Below are 16,275 nucleotides of genomic sequence, written 5' to 3'. Positions count from 1 at the left end.
GTTTCCACCTTGTATGAGTCCATTCCATATTTCTATATGTCACCTCGCGGCCGTAGCCTGAGCACTAGCTTGTCTTCCATTTCGCGCTTTCGCAGCACACAGAATTTCCTATTTATCACATCGGAAGTTGAGTTGCTCTTTGTTTGACATAAGCCCGCAACTTCATAAACCAAAACAAGCCTGACAAGCTTCATGCTTCGTCGTTGAATGCGTGCAAGTTCTTTGTTTTGTATAAAAGGATTAGGCGCCTCTTCGTTGTCTGATCTCGTTCGCTTTCAGTAGCGCCATGTGTGGGCAGCGATCCATCATCGCTGAAAGCAAACCATCGCATTGATCGAAGAGCCCTGTGGAGCAATCAACTGGTAAATGGATCTAGAGGATTTATCGAGCTTTTGGGCGAGATTTCAGATCGCCTTTTCGTGGGATTATCCAGAAGGCTGGGATATACAAGCTGTGCAGTCAGCCGTGTTTCATGTTGTAGGCGACAGCGAAACGAGGTGAGATTAAGATCGAACATCACTGTTTTATTACCTATGATAACGGCACTAACAGTAATAATAATTGCAGGTGAAGTTTATCCCTTTGATAACTTGTCAATAAAAATCGCAGTTTTAGGCTGATATCCTTTTTGATTTCCCACTGTGTTTTGTGATAAAATCGATCACGGTGATTCGTGCTTTCTAAGAACAGGTTCATTCGATTAATCCTTTGAGGTGCTTAGATAAGCACACTGTAACAATGTAAAATCTCTTATGATGAACTGTCTCGTTTTCTCTTGGCGAGTGCAGGTTAACTTTTGCCTTTATAAAGAAACCAAACAAATCAGGTGAAATCACAGGAGGTCCTTCTTTGTAAAACTCTGGTTGAATTTATTATCACGCGATGGTAATTTTTATCACAAACAATTTCCTTTTCGTTCAAGAACACACATCATGAAAGTTCATTCCAAAGCAAGCAGCGCTACCACAATTACGTTTAACCTTAGTGAACGCCACGAATACTCTGTTAGCACTTTAAATACGTTTTATCACAATAAAGAATACAGTTTAACCAATGGATTTTATATTTTCACTTTTTACGACGATATTATAGATATTTCCGTGATATCGTCGATCTTCCAACCGTTCTTCTTGTTGATAAGGCGGATCGAAACGAAAAAGCATCTCCTCGATATCTTGACGAAGGTCAAGAGCAATTTTAGTCAAAGAAGGATTCTAGAGACAATTACCAGATGTTTATCTTTATGCCTTAATAAACATGGATTAAAAGGCTTTTTGTCTTTCCTTTCTTGTCCAAGGATCTCAAAGTGCATTCTTGTGGGTTTTTTATGTTAATTTATGTCGTTTAAACCATGGATGTATAAAATTTTTGGAACCTCCCTGTAGAGTTTGTATAAAATAACTTCGATACTTTATAGCTAAATCTAAAAAAACGAGTGTGCTCACTTCATGCGTGAGAGAAATTCAACTATGCAAATAGCCTACAATTCACAACGAATAAACCCATTTCTTTCTACAAGTTTTTTAAATTATTTTTTCCATTGGTGGCAAATTTAAAAAGTAGACTTATCCAGATTTGTTTGTTCTGTAAACAATTAATCTGTATTTTAAATGCAAACATATTTCTTTGTTTGCTAAATGTGGTTGACATATGGCGTGGGAAAATTTCTTTTGAATATGATCAAATATAGTCTCACTGTTCCATTTCCTGTTATCTCATTGTGATATACATTCGATCAACGTTTGTGATGGTACTGAACTGCACTATGGTTATTGTTCACTAACATGTAACATTGGAATGTTTATTAACCTTTTAAATCCTCAGAGTGACTAGAATCAAATTTCTCCCTACAAATCACCCCTGAATCACACTTTAAGGTCATGAGAATAAATGAAATGATCACCAACAAAAGAAGCTTTTGATTGGTAAAGTGTATTAGGAGCAGCATGGCAAATATGCATACTGATTTTAGGGTGTAAAGAGCTAAAACAACTTAAAACTAGAAGTAAGTTATTCTACAGTGAACTCCTGATTTATAATTTATTCATTGTAAAGTCCTTGTAGACTGACAATTGGATTCTGATGTTTGGATATCAAGGGTTGAAAAAATTTTCAAAAATTCAGGTTACTTTTTTCTCTTGTCTCAAACCACAGAGAAAAATGTATTTTTCATTAGGGAAGATGACAATTGTGTTGTTTGAGAGAAGTACAGTAATATACTTCTTCTTCAAAGCTGTATTGCAGTAAATTTGTGATGAAACATCCAAAATTTTTTCTACTGAACATTCATGATATACATTTCAGCAACACAGTTCATAAGTTTCTCTATCCTCATGCTTTTGTTATTGCTGATACTACAGTTTGTAGCTAACATTATGCATGTGAATTAGTGTATAACCCATCTTACCAACAAGTTTTATTTAGCTCTGTTGGTAGAACAACCCAGCTTTTTTCTTTCTCTCATGCTTGTGATGGAATTTAATGTTAATTATCTCTCTTTGATACAACCCAGTTCTAAGAAGGTAGCAAGCTTGGGTCCTAATCCTGTTTCATGCACAAATTTTAGAAAAACTCATGCATTACATATACTTTAAACTGAAAGTACCTTTTTCATGTGTCACAAATGTAATAGTAAGTTGACGATCTTGACTTGAGACTTGATCCTCAATCCTCAAAACTTAATTGGAGGATCAAGAATCAAAAATCAAGAATTGAGAAGCAAGGATTGAGAACTGAGAATCAAAGAACAAGGGAATCTAAACTTAATTTGCGCAGTTCTATGATATGTAGTCAAGTGTGACACTGGTTTCACAGCTATCTCCTGTCATTCTCTAGGGAGCATATTTAAGCCATTGTGCTTGTATTTTTATTGTATGTTTTAGGCAGTTTTCTTTTACAGTTTCCTGTATGTTTATTTTGTTTTTCTTTTCCATAGGGCTCAGGATCAGCTTGTTGTGGGGTGTGTTCAGACAGCTGGAGCAGGTGTGATCCTAACCCAACCAAAACCACACAGTGATGTAGTCCCATGTGAAATGAGCTTCACAGCACACCCTATGGCTCAGGAATTCTACATTAAAAACATCGTCATTGTCTCTGAAGCAAGGAATGTTGAGCTGTATGTTGATGAAAACTATGAAAGAACAGCGAAGGGTATCATGCTTACAATTCGCAAAGGAAGGTATGAAGATCACATTATTTTTAGACCATAATCAATGCACTTTGGTATTTTATTCCATCCTGGGGTAAATTTATCTGATAATTGTCATAAATCATTAACCCCTTAACTCTTATGAGTGACCAAGAAAGAACTTCTCCTTTCAATATCAATACAATATCAACCAGATAAGTGATGAGTATAAAGAAAAATATCAATATGGGGATAATTAGTTGATCCAACACTAAATTCTCTGAACTAACATTATAAGAATTGTATGGTTGACAGTAAGGAGAATTACAAAATTGATCTTAGACTTAAAGCCATTAACAGAATCACAGAGAAATGTTTAACCTGATTAATGTTCATATTCTCCACACTGTTCCCTTTACATTTTCTATGGGACTGAAAAGGAGAATTTTGCTTGACATCATAAGCTCCTTTAGTTGCCATCATTTTCCTTATTCTCATGAACTTACAGTTTGATTTAGCTAAGGAGAAATTATATCCCAGTCACTCTTCGAGGATTAACCCTTTAACTCCCAGATGAAATTTGTAATTCTCCTTACTCTTAACCATACAATTCTTATAATGTTAGTTTGGAGAATTTAGTATTGGATCAACTAATTATCCCCAGATTGATATTTTTTTTATTCTCATCATTTATCTGGTTGATATTGTATTGATACTATAAGGAGAAATTATGTCTTGGTCACTCATGTGAGTTTGAGGGTTAAGGCTTAAGGCAAAACACTCTACAACAGATGTGGCAGTCACTTTTGTGCAAAATTATTTTACAGCTGTATTTATTACACAATCATTTCCAATGAGTATGAATTATTTTTAAGTATCTTCACATTAATTTTATCATGCTGTATTTTTTCCCAGAAAAGTATCCTTATTTGAAACTGAGTTTGACTTGACTGAGTTCATTCATGGAACTTGCAGATGCTTAGTTAAGGTAAGTGAGAGCGTAAATTGGAGAGGAGGGCAGCCTCTTGTTAGAAAACCTAAGTTTTTTCAAAAGAATGGGAACCATTATCAAGGCACCATAAAAGATGTATCAACAACCACCCCTTTCTTGAAACTCACTGACTTGGTATCATCCCTTCAAGGGTGATAATCAAGTTTCTTGACCATTGGCCCTGTCTTTCCTAACAATGTGAGCCAGCTTCAGTTCTTGGACCAGTTTCCATATTTTTAACAAAGTCTTCTCACACAGACCTCTCACAAACTTAATAATATGATAGGTTCAAAGACCCTTTTACTTAACAGCTTAAAAAAGTTACATTTACATTTACCTTGGCCAGGCTCACAACCCCCCCCCCCCCCCAAACCTCTCTCACTCAAATAAAATAATATCATGGCTGCAAATACACTTAAAATACTTAACAGCTTAAATAAGTCACCTTGGCCAGGTTCATCCCCCCCCCCCCCCTTCTTGCTCCAATACAATGTATAACTACAGAATTAAACAAACCAGCTGCCATGATTTAAAATTGTTTTGTTGACCCTATGCGAGCGATCAGTTTGGTATTCTGCATTAATGCATTACAAATAACTGACTGAGGATTTCTTGTCTTTCCTGAGAATTAAATTAGGAGAGATGTAAGTAGACAGTATGCATAAATGGCAGGCCAGATTGGTATTCTACTGAATTCATATAGATTAGCCCAACCAGCCTTTCTTTGAGTTGGGATTTTTTTTTATTTTTTCCTGAGACATACTGACAAGGCTAGTTGGGGTAATCTACATGACTACAAAAGAATACTAATTGAGTCTACCATTCATGCATTGGGTCTGTTATCTGGTTTAAAATTTCTATTAGACTGTAGTTTTAACAGTAACAATTTGAAAAATTATAGCTGACAAGATTTTGATTTTTCATGTCCAGTTCCTATCATATGCGGAAGAGCAATCAATGAGACTTCAGACCATTGTTGTACGAGTTGCCAGAGTCTCTACACTTCCTCCCAGCCCAGGAATGCCTTTGCAGGTTAGAGTTTTGATTTTGAACACTTCAACTACTGGAAATGAGCCAAACACAGGACAAAAATAAGCTCTCTGGGAAGTTATTCGGTCAGTTGAATGCAGACATGTACACCATGGTGTAGGAAATACGGTCAATTAGAATGCTGAAAAGCCATTAATGTATATGATGTCATAACACCCAATCTTCCCATAATGCACTGCTATCTCATAACTGATTAGTAAAAACGAATCAAGATGCGATTATCATTCAGCTTGTCTGATAAATTAGAATGATATGCAAATTTTTTCAGGGTTTGATACCAGGCCAAGTGGATATCTCTAATGTGAGAAGCTATTTGGATAGTCTGGGTAAACAACTGTCACCAGAGGCTCAGCAACTCTTGGAGTCCATGGAAAGCAAGCAAATGGTTGGTAATATTGTATTTTTTATGTCATAATTTAAAGTAGCTTAGTGATCTATATTTACCAATTATTTTGCATTACTTATCTCTTACGCTTGTAACCAAAGTTGAACCTTTTTATCGGACTCGGTAAACTGATCATGAAGTGTTTTCGGCAGAGTCAAAGTAGAAGTGTCGCTGAGCATGTCAGATCTGTTAGCCATGGCAGTGGGTCTTTGCCTGAACACCTTGGTGCCATGAATTTATCAGGGAGTGAAACTAGCATCTTATCACAGGCCATGACAAGAGCGAAACAACTGGAAGAGGAGGAGAAAGCAGAAAGAATGTGTGAGTTGAACTTTCAGCCTACAGAACAAGTTGTCTTTTCCCTTTTTCAGTTGAGCGGACTTTGCGCTTGCTTGAAAACGCGCCCCCCTCCCCCCCCCCCCCTCAAAAAAAGCGAAATCCGTCTTGCAAGCTACGACTTTGGTCTAAATTTTGTGAGTTAAAAATTTTCAGTCCTCATTAAACTATTCCATCCTTTTCCACCTTGGTTCGAAATCCTCCTCTCAATATCTTTAATACTTTTCCATCTTTCAATGTTCATGTTTTGTGGTTTTCTCCAATTTGAGGAAAGTTTTGCCAAACGTCGAAACAATTTCTTAAAGATTTCGTAACCCCGGGTGTAGGCGAATCAAGCGGAGCAATTTGGTTTCCGCCAGTCACTTAGAAGTAGCCTATTCCAGATAGTTCAGGGTGCAATAGATGCAGCAGAGTGAAAAACGAGGGCGATTCGGGTCGAGTTGCGTAGAGAACACCACCCGACCCAAACACCCCTCGGTATTTCACTCTTCCGCTTCTATCGTGCATCGTTGTACTGACTGAACGCCTGGAAGACGCTTTGAGAAGTGCACTGATTTTACTTCCAAGATAAAGTTCGCGTTTTGAAGAAGGCAGGCTCCCTTAACGTTATGCTGTGAATATTTGGCATGGGCAACACCCCTTTTTGGAGTTTTCTTTCTATAATTCAATTCCTCGCCCGTCTTCTGTAATGAAACTTGTAATACAAAGTGAAAAGATTGAGAGCAATCTAGAGGTTAACAGGTTTGATCATTTTTTGCTTAATGAAAAATTATACTGATTGGGAGAGACTAAGTCTGATAGAAAGAGGCAGGAACGTACTTTCAACATCAGTCTGTGTAATGAAATGATTTATAACGATGTAAATAATTCCGAACTGGCTTTTTTTAAAACGTTCTTTACTTTCTCAATGTTATAGCAGTTAGGTGAAATCAACTTCGACTTCTAGAGTCCCTTTAGACTGAGTGTCGCAAAACCAAACCAAAGTAATCACAACGGACAATGGCCAATCGAAAGACAGGAAATTACCTTTAAGAGCCGATGAAAACCAAACCGTTCAAAGAGCGGGAAAACGAGGGCAACCAAGTCGTGATTGGTTTTAGTTTTGCATCTGATTGGTTGATAGAGTGGTACAAAACCAATCACAGAGCGACGCGAAGCAGAACGAAATCAATCTCGGATGAATTTCGACTCTCAATTTAAAATTGCTGTAGATAGCCAACTTATCTTTTGTTTTCCTTACAGCGCGTAATATGCCAGGAAGTCCAGAAGGCGATGAAGATTTTATTAATATGCTAGCAGGCTTGATGGTTGAGAAGTCACCCGAATCAGCGGAGAACTCTGCTACTCTGTCGGTGGAAAATGGCGCACCCGATACCCCGGAATCACCCACGCTCGCTAAGCACCGGTGGGAAACCTACTTACAGTCACGTATACGTGCAAGCCGCAACATGGTGCGCAAAGCCAGACCAGTGTCCCTCGGCAGTGCGCTTCCTGTAGCGACACAGACTACAATCAATCCACGGGCGCAGTCATTCTGCTTGGAAGACAAGCGAGCTGTAGAACGAGTTATGGCTGAACAAGCGCCTGCTCCGTTAGAGAAGGCTTCGTCTGACAGCTCGGATCCCGGGAGTAAGTCCAGGTAAGGGCAAATATGATAATGAGGTTAGGGGTCGGGGGAGGTAGCGTTTGGCAGTTGAGGGAGGGGTGGATAGAGAAGGAGATGTGTTGATGGTAACTGCAACACTGATGGGACAGCTAAGCTGCCTAGAGTTTCACTTTGGTAGAAGTAAACTTGCCAGCCGACGTACCGAAAGACTGATTTCAGAATTTCCATTCAAAGGTCTGCGCCAATTTCCCTCTCAACTCCACTAAAAGCTAACACAATGCAGCATTTCACCTTTAAAAAAGAGAGTGCCCATGTTATCAAAATGCATTTCTATTGTTACTCAGGTGCGCCGAATGCGGATGCCCCGGATGTCTATCAGTTTATAACTCTATCACCACGAACATCTATGCCGCAGAGAAGAGAATTATGGGGCGAGTTGAAGCTAAGCTCCAGGCCATGCTCGAGCACATGGACTCGAGGTTCGACACGTTATTCAGAAGTTTGCTTCTCAGACAAGAGCATTTATATGCACACAGCGCTCATGGCTCAAACAACAGCTTTCCTGGTACCAGGAAGTTCTCACAACGTAACGGTCACAAATCTGGTGATACTTCTGTTTGAGAGTTAAACACGCTTAGCCAAGGATATACAGATCAGCGTTGGAGAAGATTCTTTCACAGAGCGACTACAAGCGATCCCCAAACAGTTTCGTTTGGAACAATGGACAGTTAGCCGCAAAGTCAGATCGAATCAGTCTTAGACTTTATCATTTTGGAGGAGTTTACTTGGTGCTTGGAAAAACCTGCGAAGTTATTTTTTCCTTTTTTTGAAAAGTGAAGGCTTTTTTCAGATGTAAATTTTATCCACAGCTGGCCAAGGCCAGAGATGACCTTGTGTAATACATAACCTCTGTATCCTTGAAGCTACCTATTTCAAAATTTAGGGAGTAATATAGTTTGTTTTGCTTTTTCACTGTCGTTTATAAATATCATTTAATATGTTTTTGAAAAACAGCCTAGAACTATACCAAACGGCCTCTCGAGCAACTAAATTTTCCCTTAGTTTCTGAAATGTAATGGATGTAGTGGAAAAATTTTGTATCCAAAGATTTTCAAGTAGAAAAATAATGATTCTTACTCACTTTTGAAACCCTGGCTATCAAAATGGATTTAAAGCTTCCCTATATAAAAGTTTGCTATTTTTTTATTTCAGTACTTCAGGACTAGGCCGCCAGAACAACCTTAACCCTCTTACTCCTAAGATCTCGTTTATAACTCTCACAATGTTCGTTCAGAGAATTTGGTATTGGATTCACTAACAATTCCTTATTTGATGTTTTTCGTTATTCTCATCACTACTCTGCCTGATATTGTGTGGATGTTGTAAGGAGAAATTCTGTATTGGTCACTCAAGTGAGTGAAAAGGGTTAAAGAGATAACTAAGAAAAACACTCAAGAGATTAAGGAACTGAATTGAAGAGAAATTATCTTTGAGGAACATTTTTGCTAAATTTTTCTAGAACTGGTAAAAAAAATTTAGGAAAATAAGTTTTTTAACGTAGCGTTATGGGTCGAACTCAGTCTTTCTGAGTTCCGTTTTAAGTCCGACGGAATTATTGATTTAAAGCCATTGCATTGTAAGTGAGAGAAATTCTCCTTAGCCATTTTATTGTATGAGCTGTTCAGATTGACAGCGGAATACAATGTTTTACTTCAAGTATATAATTAATAATGAAATATGTAACAATAGCAAAAAACATACAAAATACATAAACATAACGGTAATTTGGGTCAGGTTTTAATTATCTTATCAATATATAATTAGATACAGTTGAAAGCTTACTAGCCTACGAGCAAAACTGCTTTTGGTTTTCGCATTACTCGGTGTTTTAACGAGAGAGCTTGCCAAAAGGTGAAACATTTTTTAGAAATCTTTCGATTTATTTAAATAACAAGGGAGAATAAGCAGTTATTTGACGTCAAGTATTTAATTTCCCCAACTTAGGTGTAATTTATATGATAAAAGCGTTCTTTCTTATATTGAGATCATGCAACAAGTGTAGTGACAGGATAGTTTCTAAGAAAAAAAATACAATAACTTTAAATGAGTAGATAAATAAACCGATTAAAAAAACACAAATAGATTTGTCCGTCTTTCCGAAACAATATTCTAAAAGCGGTGGAGGGGGGGGGGGGAAGGTGTGAGTATCCCTAAACCAGCAAATATTTCAGAATATCATACTGCACATTGCACTAATCTACTTCTGTCAATGACAAAGTATACTCCAGAAAAAAAGCTTTTGTCGGTGCTATCAGAAAGTATATGTGGAATTATTACACTGACCATCATTTAAGAAAGCCCCAATAAATTGTGCGAAAGATGAGTTTTTGCCACTTCAAGAGATCATTTACGGCCCTGCTGGTGGGACACAATCTCGTGGTAGTGGATTGCACTCTAATACTTACCAACTCGTAGGACAGCATTTAGACCTACACTGTGTCATTAAGATCAAGACCTTTGAAACTTTTACCCCAAGGAATGATTAGAGGTGATCCAGTTTAGAAATTTAAAAAAAACAGTGTCTGTACAATGTCAGTCATGCAGGTAACGACAACCAAAATAGGAAAAGTTGTCTTGATATAACATGCCACTCTGGAGCAAGCAAAACGTCCTACGTCAGGGGGTGGTTATGGCTCCCTAGGTTTTCAGATATTTGAAGGGATCACGCAAGATGTCTTCAACTTTCGAAGCCAACACTTTCAAAGTATCGGGTTTCAACTCATTGAAAAGATTCATTGTTGGTACAAAAAAGTTATAACAATCCTTATTTTCCAGACATTTGTGCAGCGCCACCAACATCTCCAAGAATCTGTCGACTAACATAGACTCGGCCCATTCCTCTTCTTGCCAGTGCTTCCTACTCGCCCATAGTACAATGTTTTCTAGGTACAGTGGCGTGATGCCTTTGGGTCTCAACAAGTCTTTTACGAGGAGAACTTTCAACACGCGCAAGCAATTCTTTTTTCCATCACCATCAGCCTGGAGAAGACGCCTACGTGCGGAGCAAAAGCTTATTCGCCATAGAGGATCAGACTCTTGGCTAGTCGCCATGGCAACGAGATGCATTCCCCTCTTAATGACCTCATCTTTGACGTGTGGCGATGGCCATTGTTTAGTGTAATTTCTGAGCCAGTACGCACACAGCGGCCAGGTCTGCGGACAGGCGACTGTAGGTATTAGATTTACGACGAAAGGAAATGTCTCTTCTCCGTCCGAAAACGTCACTTTCTTTCTGAGTGGGCTCGAGCCATGCCGTAAAATTTTCGCCGCTGCTCGAGAAACTGAGGCAGCAAATTTCATGCACAACTTTTTAGGCGAGAAATAGACCTCACCAGAATCAGTGTCCGTGCACCAATGGAAAATGGTGCCACCTGACGACCCCATATTAGGTTCTGACGTTACATCTGATGACCTCATTGCATCTAGTGACGTCATGTATGCTGACGTCATACGTATTCGTGCAAATCCAGTTGGTGTTTTCATATCCTCGATGATAAATTCTGTGTGCGAAATGTTTTCCAGGACAACAAGTATGTCCACTTCGTTTTGCGACTTCATTTCATAAAAACTGTCAGGGCTCATTCTTTGGAACTTAAAAGTGTTTTCAAGTCGTTCTACTTCCGCCAAGATTTCATTGACTATTTCCTGGATCTGGAACATCATCTGCTTAAAACGAACTCGCTGAATCTCTATCACATTCTTGTTGAAGTCGTTTATTGCCTTCAAGAGTTGTTCTTTAGGGTGAGCTATTCCCATACTTGGCACCTCAACCAGTTCGGTTTCAAAGCCCGAGGCTAACTCTCCATTGTTTGTCGTGGGCGGAGCGTGCTCGGAAGGTGGCTGCGCGTTACCAACGCGTTTTCCATAATCGTCAAGGCTAGCTCGTGGTTCATCGCCTTTCGTCAATATTTCATCACAATACAACGTGCCCGTCTGAATTAGTGGAATAGAATTAACTGGATCCTGGGTGGCGTCGTGTCGTCCTTTATCTTTGAAAATCAACATGCTGTCGTCCAGGGTCGTGACATTCATAAGGGAGTGATTGTCTCTACTATGCGGAACCTCCTTCTCTAACCGTTTTTCGTCCTCGAGGGTTGATAAAGTACTATTGGCGTCCAATTCAGACCGTTTGTCACTTTTGAAAATCGATGTATTGAATGTCGAAAAATTCGTATCAGAGTCCTCTCGGTAGCGAATAGTGTCGTCGCTGGGAGTCGATAGACGATCGTTAGTGTCGTGTACTGATCGATTTTCAACTTCATGAATCGATACATTACCGTTCAATGCCACAATACCCATGTCAGGTTTTACGTCTAGGTCGTGGAAGGTATCGCCCACGGGAGTCGATATACCACCGTTGAACGTCGCACGTTTTGTTTCGGACAGAATCGAAAAATCTATATTTTCATAGACTCTCTGTTCGTCGAACTCTTCGTATTCATTAAAGTTGAACATTCCAGACAGATCACATTCGTCTTGAGAACCTTCGTCTTCCGCAAAATTCATCATAGTTCGTTCTTCTAAAACTCGTTTTCTCGCCTCTTCGCAGTTTTGTTGGAGAAAGCCGTTTAACCAGTGCTCGTTGTCTGATGCTGAAAGTTCGAAATTTTCCGCCATTACTAATGATGAAGCGTAGTTTCACCCACTACAGCATCCGGTTCTCAAAACTTTTTTCGGTCGTTGAGAGCAAAAAAACTGTGTTATCTTTGAGCACAACAACGGCTGTTCACTCGCGTGGTTAGAAAACTGTATTATTTCAAAATTCTTTACGCTCACAACAAAAGAATCGTTGATGGTGCAGACAATTGCTCAGTACATTAAACGCCGGCAATTCAACTCGGAAAATTCTTTATAGAAGATAAATTTCATTGCTAGACGTGTGGGAGACTTCACAGTATTGGTTTACATCAATCGTTCATAGAATAAAATAACATATATTTGATTGGTGTGGTAACAGGAACAAAAACTCTCCACGCTTATGAAACATTAATCCTCATATTAAACATTAATTGACCACAGTTCCGTCCTCTCGTTAATTCTTTTTGTTTTTGTTTTGGCATCATTTTTTCATAAATTTAATGTATTTGGTGGGTTCCATTTTGCTTTCCATTTGATTTCAAATATTCTTATTTCCTCACCGGCTCTTTTGGACAGATATCAAAGCGTCTACTGTCTAAAAAAACTTCAGCCCACAGTACTGATAGGTATGCTTTAGGAGAAACGTATTTATCGATCACTATCGCCTTGGTTATTGTACAAAGGAACGATAGAGAAATATTGTTTAAAATTCTGAAAATCCTATCGGAAAGCTGGTAATTAGTCTTTGGAAAAAATCAAGCAAAGAGGTCTCGGGTATGTTACTCATGAACAAAACTCTTGTCAGTGCACTCGGGAGTGCATATAATGGGCTCCTGGTGCACTACGATTTAAAATAAAATTGTTACAACTTCCCGGGAAGCGGGCTTGGTAAATATATGATTTAATATTGCCCGTGCAAGCTTCATTTTCAAACAGTTTCGCTTCATTTACATCACCAATGTAGCCTTTTTTTCAAATCTGTCACTTGGAACCCATTACGTAGAGTTCTTCGTTCCTTATTAATTTTTTTCCCTCTTTTTGATTGTGTACCTAAGTAAATGATTTTTCTAAGGTTTCTGTTTACCTTAAAGCTTCCCTACAGAGATGCAGACTGAAAAATAAGCGATCCCAGATAAAGATCGTTCAGTGGAACGTGATAGCTACATCATACAAAAGCAAGATCTGAAAGATCACTATAATAATTATCCTTGCTGTCTTCCACGCATCTCCTATAATGGTAGTTCTGAGAATTTAGTTTTTCATCACTGAAATTATTATCCCCTTATTATCTCAATTGTCATTCCCCATCGGCTTGTTAGTGTAGTGTTATTGTTGGGAGAAATTGCCTCCTGGTCACTCTAGATCTTGAGAATAAAAATGTCAAAGTACTCAGCTCTAATGATCTTTCGGTGGGAGACGCAGTGTGCGCTGAATTCCGGGTTGAGAGGTCTGGGTTCGAGACTTAGCCAGGTCACTGTGTTGTCTTCTTGGGAAAACATATCTCTTCACGGTGCCTCTCTCCATCCGGAGGTATAAAAAGGTGCAGGAAAAATGTCAGGGAACCCCGATGAAATGCCTGGGCGAGGGGTAACCTTGTGATGGACTGAAACCCCACGTAAGGGGGAGGGGGAGAGGTAACTTCCTATTCGCTACATGCTAAGGAAACTGGGATAAAACTCGGGTTGGATGGGCTATCTGGCTTAAGTAAAGACTTTGCCTACTATTTTTCTGGGTTACAAAGCAGTTGTATATTGGAACAGTTCGAAAGTGTTCAGGAAATTTTCTGGGTTATCTAAAACACTCTGAACAACTTCTTCGCAACTTTTCAAACTCACTTTGTCGAAATCTCGAAACAAATTCACGCCTGGGATGAAAATCTGCGTCAGGTGTCTTTCTGAGAGACATCGTTGCAGTTCTCTTATGGTGTCTAAGAAACGTTTGGAGAATTTTTCTTCGCTCCAGAACGATTTCACTGGATAGTGTTCTGTTATACGCAACACGAGAGTTTCGAGTTGGAAACTGTCGCATGCATCCCTTTGAGAGTACATGTCGCCCATAATGATCTCAAGAATAAGCAGACATTTTATGCGACAGCCCATGTCTATTTCCAGTAGCTTCCTCATGGGGCCAGGAAAATCAATCTGCCACTGGTACGATGACCTACTCGGTGATGGCCTGGCTACCAAGTGAAATCCGGTCTTAATGACTTCTTCCTTCAAAGTCTTGCTCATCCAATCAGCTTGCTTGGATTCCCACCCATGTGCAGAGAGCACCCAGCGTCCTGGATAAGGAATTGCTGGGATAAGATCAACGCTGTATGCTTCAACGTCTTGTCCGCTGACCCGCATTGAAATCACATCGTCGTCGTCGACGACTTCTACACAAAAGTTACTCCCTTCGAGTGATTCCAGAAAAGACGAGCTGCTGATCACTCGGTTTACAAGCTCGAAGAGTTTCTCTCTGACAATCTTAGCCGACATGTAAACCTTGCTGGGATTACTGTTCCCACTGCAAAATTTCCACTTAGACACCATTTTTTTACCAGTAAGTTTCGCTAGCGCAAATCCCGCTGGTGTTTGCCCGTCTTCGACAGAAATCTCTTCAGGGTCCACCCCGTGAAATATCAGAAGTACTTCGTAATGGATGGGTGACTTGATGGTATAAAAGCTTTTAGGGTTGACCATTTCAAAGTCAAATTTTCCATCCAGTTTCTTCACTTCTTCCAATAATGCATTAATTAGGTTTTCGATTTCCTTGAGCTTCTTTCGACGATATCGCACGAAGGCATCAGCGTGCTTTTTGAGAAAATTATCCAGCGCTGCTTTCATCGTAGTATGCCACTGATCCGAAATAATGTTCTCGAAAAAAAAAGCTTCCCGCGACCAAATGATGGCTGAATAAGACAAGAACTAATTACCAAGCGGTAATATGTTTGTTTCTGTCTTAATGGGTCGACTCCTCTGTTATATTAAAATTTCATGGAAGATTAACCGCTGAGTTGCAGCGCTCAACACCCTCGCACGTTTCCACCGTGTGACTGTTTGATTTCGTTTTGACTGCAGCAGGTCAAAGAATTTCTGTTTTAAATCTGTTATACTCTACGTAAATACACACCTGATAAATGCCAAACGCTAAACAGTCTTTCTCATCCGATGTGCCAGCGAACCCGAATATTTGTTTAACATTTATTGGAAAGACTTGAAAAAGCCACTTTAAGCCAACAGGATTTTAAAATTTCGCTTTTTGTATTAATGTTGAAACTCGTGACATCGTGATTTGCATATAACATCATTGAAAAAGATAATAGTCATTTTCGCTCGCCGCTTGACGAGGTCAATAAACGGGGGAGACGATAAATACTGGACATGACAATAGAAATTTCCTCAGTAGGATACAAGAAAGCAATTATTAAATCTCGCTACTTTATCCACACAACATATGTTTTGCTCTTATTACTGTTGTTTTTTTTTCGGTAACTGGAACAGACAAATTAAGAAATATAAAAACAGCATCTCTCGTGTACTAATTTAAACTTGCCATCGAAATCGGCGAACGAATTGATCTCGTTGTAAAAGGTCCAAAACTGATCTTTCTTGGGGGAGATTATCATCCGGTTATACAAACTATCATAAAATTTCCCTGAGACAAAATACTTTTAATTTTTATTTTTATTTAGACAAGTTCTTTCTAGAAACAAACATAAAACACTATCAAGACGGACCTTGTGGATGAATTAAATGGTAAAAATTGTGATCATTGGAAAAAATTCATTTCTTCTCGACATCATGCACATAAACAAACAAAATATTTTCCTCTGTTTCTCTTATTTCTCTCTCTTTCTCTTTTCTTCAAAACAGTTTCATAAACTCGTTTGCAATTAACAAAACGACGCTAATTAATAACAGAACCTCTGGCTTACATGCATATTCATTCTAAACTTTTAAATTAAAACTTTAAAACTCTCAAAATGTGAGAGCGTTCGCCGACATTCATCGAAATGTCTCTGATGTACACCAAATTACATTTCAAATCTACCTGCATTGTTTTGACTGCTGTGCGCTTTTTCCATCACAAAAGAAAAAAAACAAAACAAATTTTAAAGATATGCCTATTGAAACGGGTGATTCGTGCTTCTAGCCTAG

At 38.9% G+C, this 16,275-nt stretch overlaps 3 protein-coding genes across 3 annotated transcripts; 1 reads left to right on the top strand and 2 right to left on the bottom strand.

Annotated features, from left to right (window-relative positions):
• Positions 1–58: 58 nt before the first annotated feature.
• On the top strand, positions 59–9,634 carry LOC113677079 (uncharacterized). The gene is made up of 8 exons (XM_027193826.2): positions 59–497; positions 2,936–3,178; positions 4,043–4,115; positions 5,049–5,150; positions 5,437–5,553; positions 5,706–5,874; positions 7,132–7,528; positions 7,840–9,634. Exons 1-8 carry the CDS (start codon positions 367–369, stop codon positions 8,114–8,116), a joined length of 1,509 nt encoding a protein of 502 aa, XP_027049627.2. The 5' UTR covers positions 59–366; the 3' UTR covers positions 8,117–9,634.
• Positions 9,138–12,564, bottom strand: LOC113677078 (protein mab-21-like). Its single transcript, XM_027193825.2, has one exon. The coding sequence runs from the start codon at positions 12,170–12,172 to the stop codon at positions 10,193–10,195; it is 1,980 nt and encodes a 659-aa protein (XP_027049626.2). The 5' UTR covers positions 12,173–12,564; the 3' UTR covers positions 9,138–10,192.
• A 454-nt stretch (positions 12,565–13,018) lies between these two features.
• Positions 13,019–15,369, bottom strand: LOC113677069 (protein mab-21-like 2). Its single transcript, XM_027193815.2, has one exon. The coding sequence runs from the start codon at positions 14,959–14,961 to the stop codon at positions 13,867–13,869; it is 1,095 nt and encodes a 364-aa protein (XP_027049616.2). The 5' UTR covers positions 14,962–15,369; the 3' UTR covers positions 13,019–13,866.
• Between the last annotated feature and the right edge of the window lie 906 nt (positions 15,370–16,275).

Source organism: Pocillopora damicornis, chromosome 2 (genome assembly GCF_964200805.1).
Source record: "Pocillopora damicornis chromosome 2, jaPocDami1.2, whole genome shotgun sequence".
Taxonomy (NCBI): domain Eukaryota; kingdom Metazoa; phylum Cnidaria; class Anthozoa; order Scleractinia; family Pocilloporidae; genus Pocillopora; species Pocillopora damicornis.
This window is presented reverse-complemented; position numbering and strand designations above follow the sequence as displayed.

Coding starts and splice junctions, on each gene's coding strand:
- LOC113677079 (XM_027193826.2), top strand. CDS start 367: ATGGATCTAGAGGATTTATCGAGCTTTTGGGCGAGATTTCAGATCGCC. Junction 4,116..5,048: donor CTTGCAGATGCTTAGTTAAG/GTAAGTGAGAGC, acceptor TTTCATGTCCAG/TTCCTATCATATGCGGAAGA. Junction 5,875..7,131: donor GGAGAAAGCAGAAAGAATGT/GTGAGTTGAACT, acceptor TTTTCCTTACAG/CGCGTAATATGCCAGGAAGT.
- LOC113677078 (XM_027193825.2), bottom strand. CDS start 12,172: ATGGCGGAAAATTTCGAACTTTCAGCATCAGACAACGAGCACTGGTTA.
- LOC113677069 (XM_027193815.2), bottom strand. CDS start 14,961: ATGAAAGCAGCGCTGGATAATTTTCTCAAAAAGCACGCTGATGCCTTC.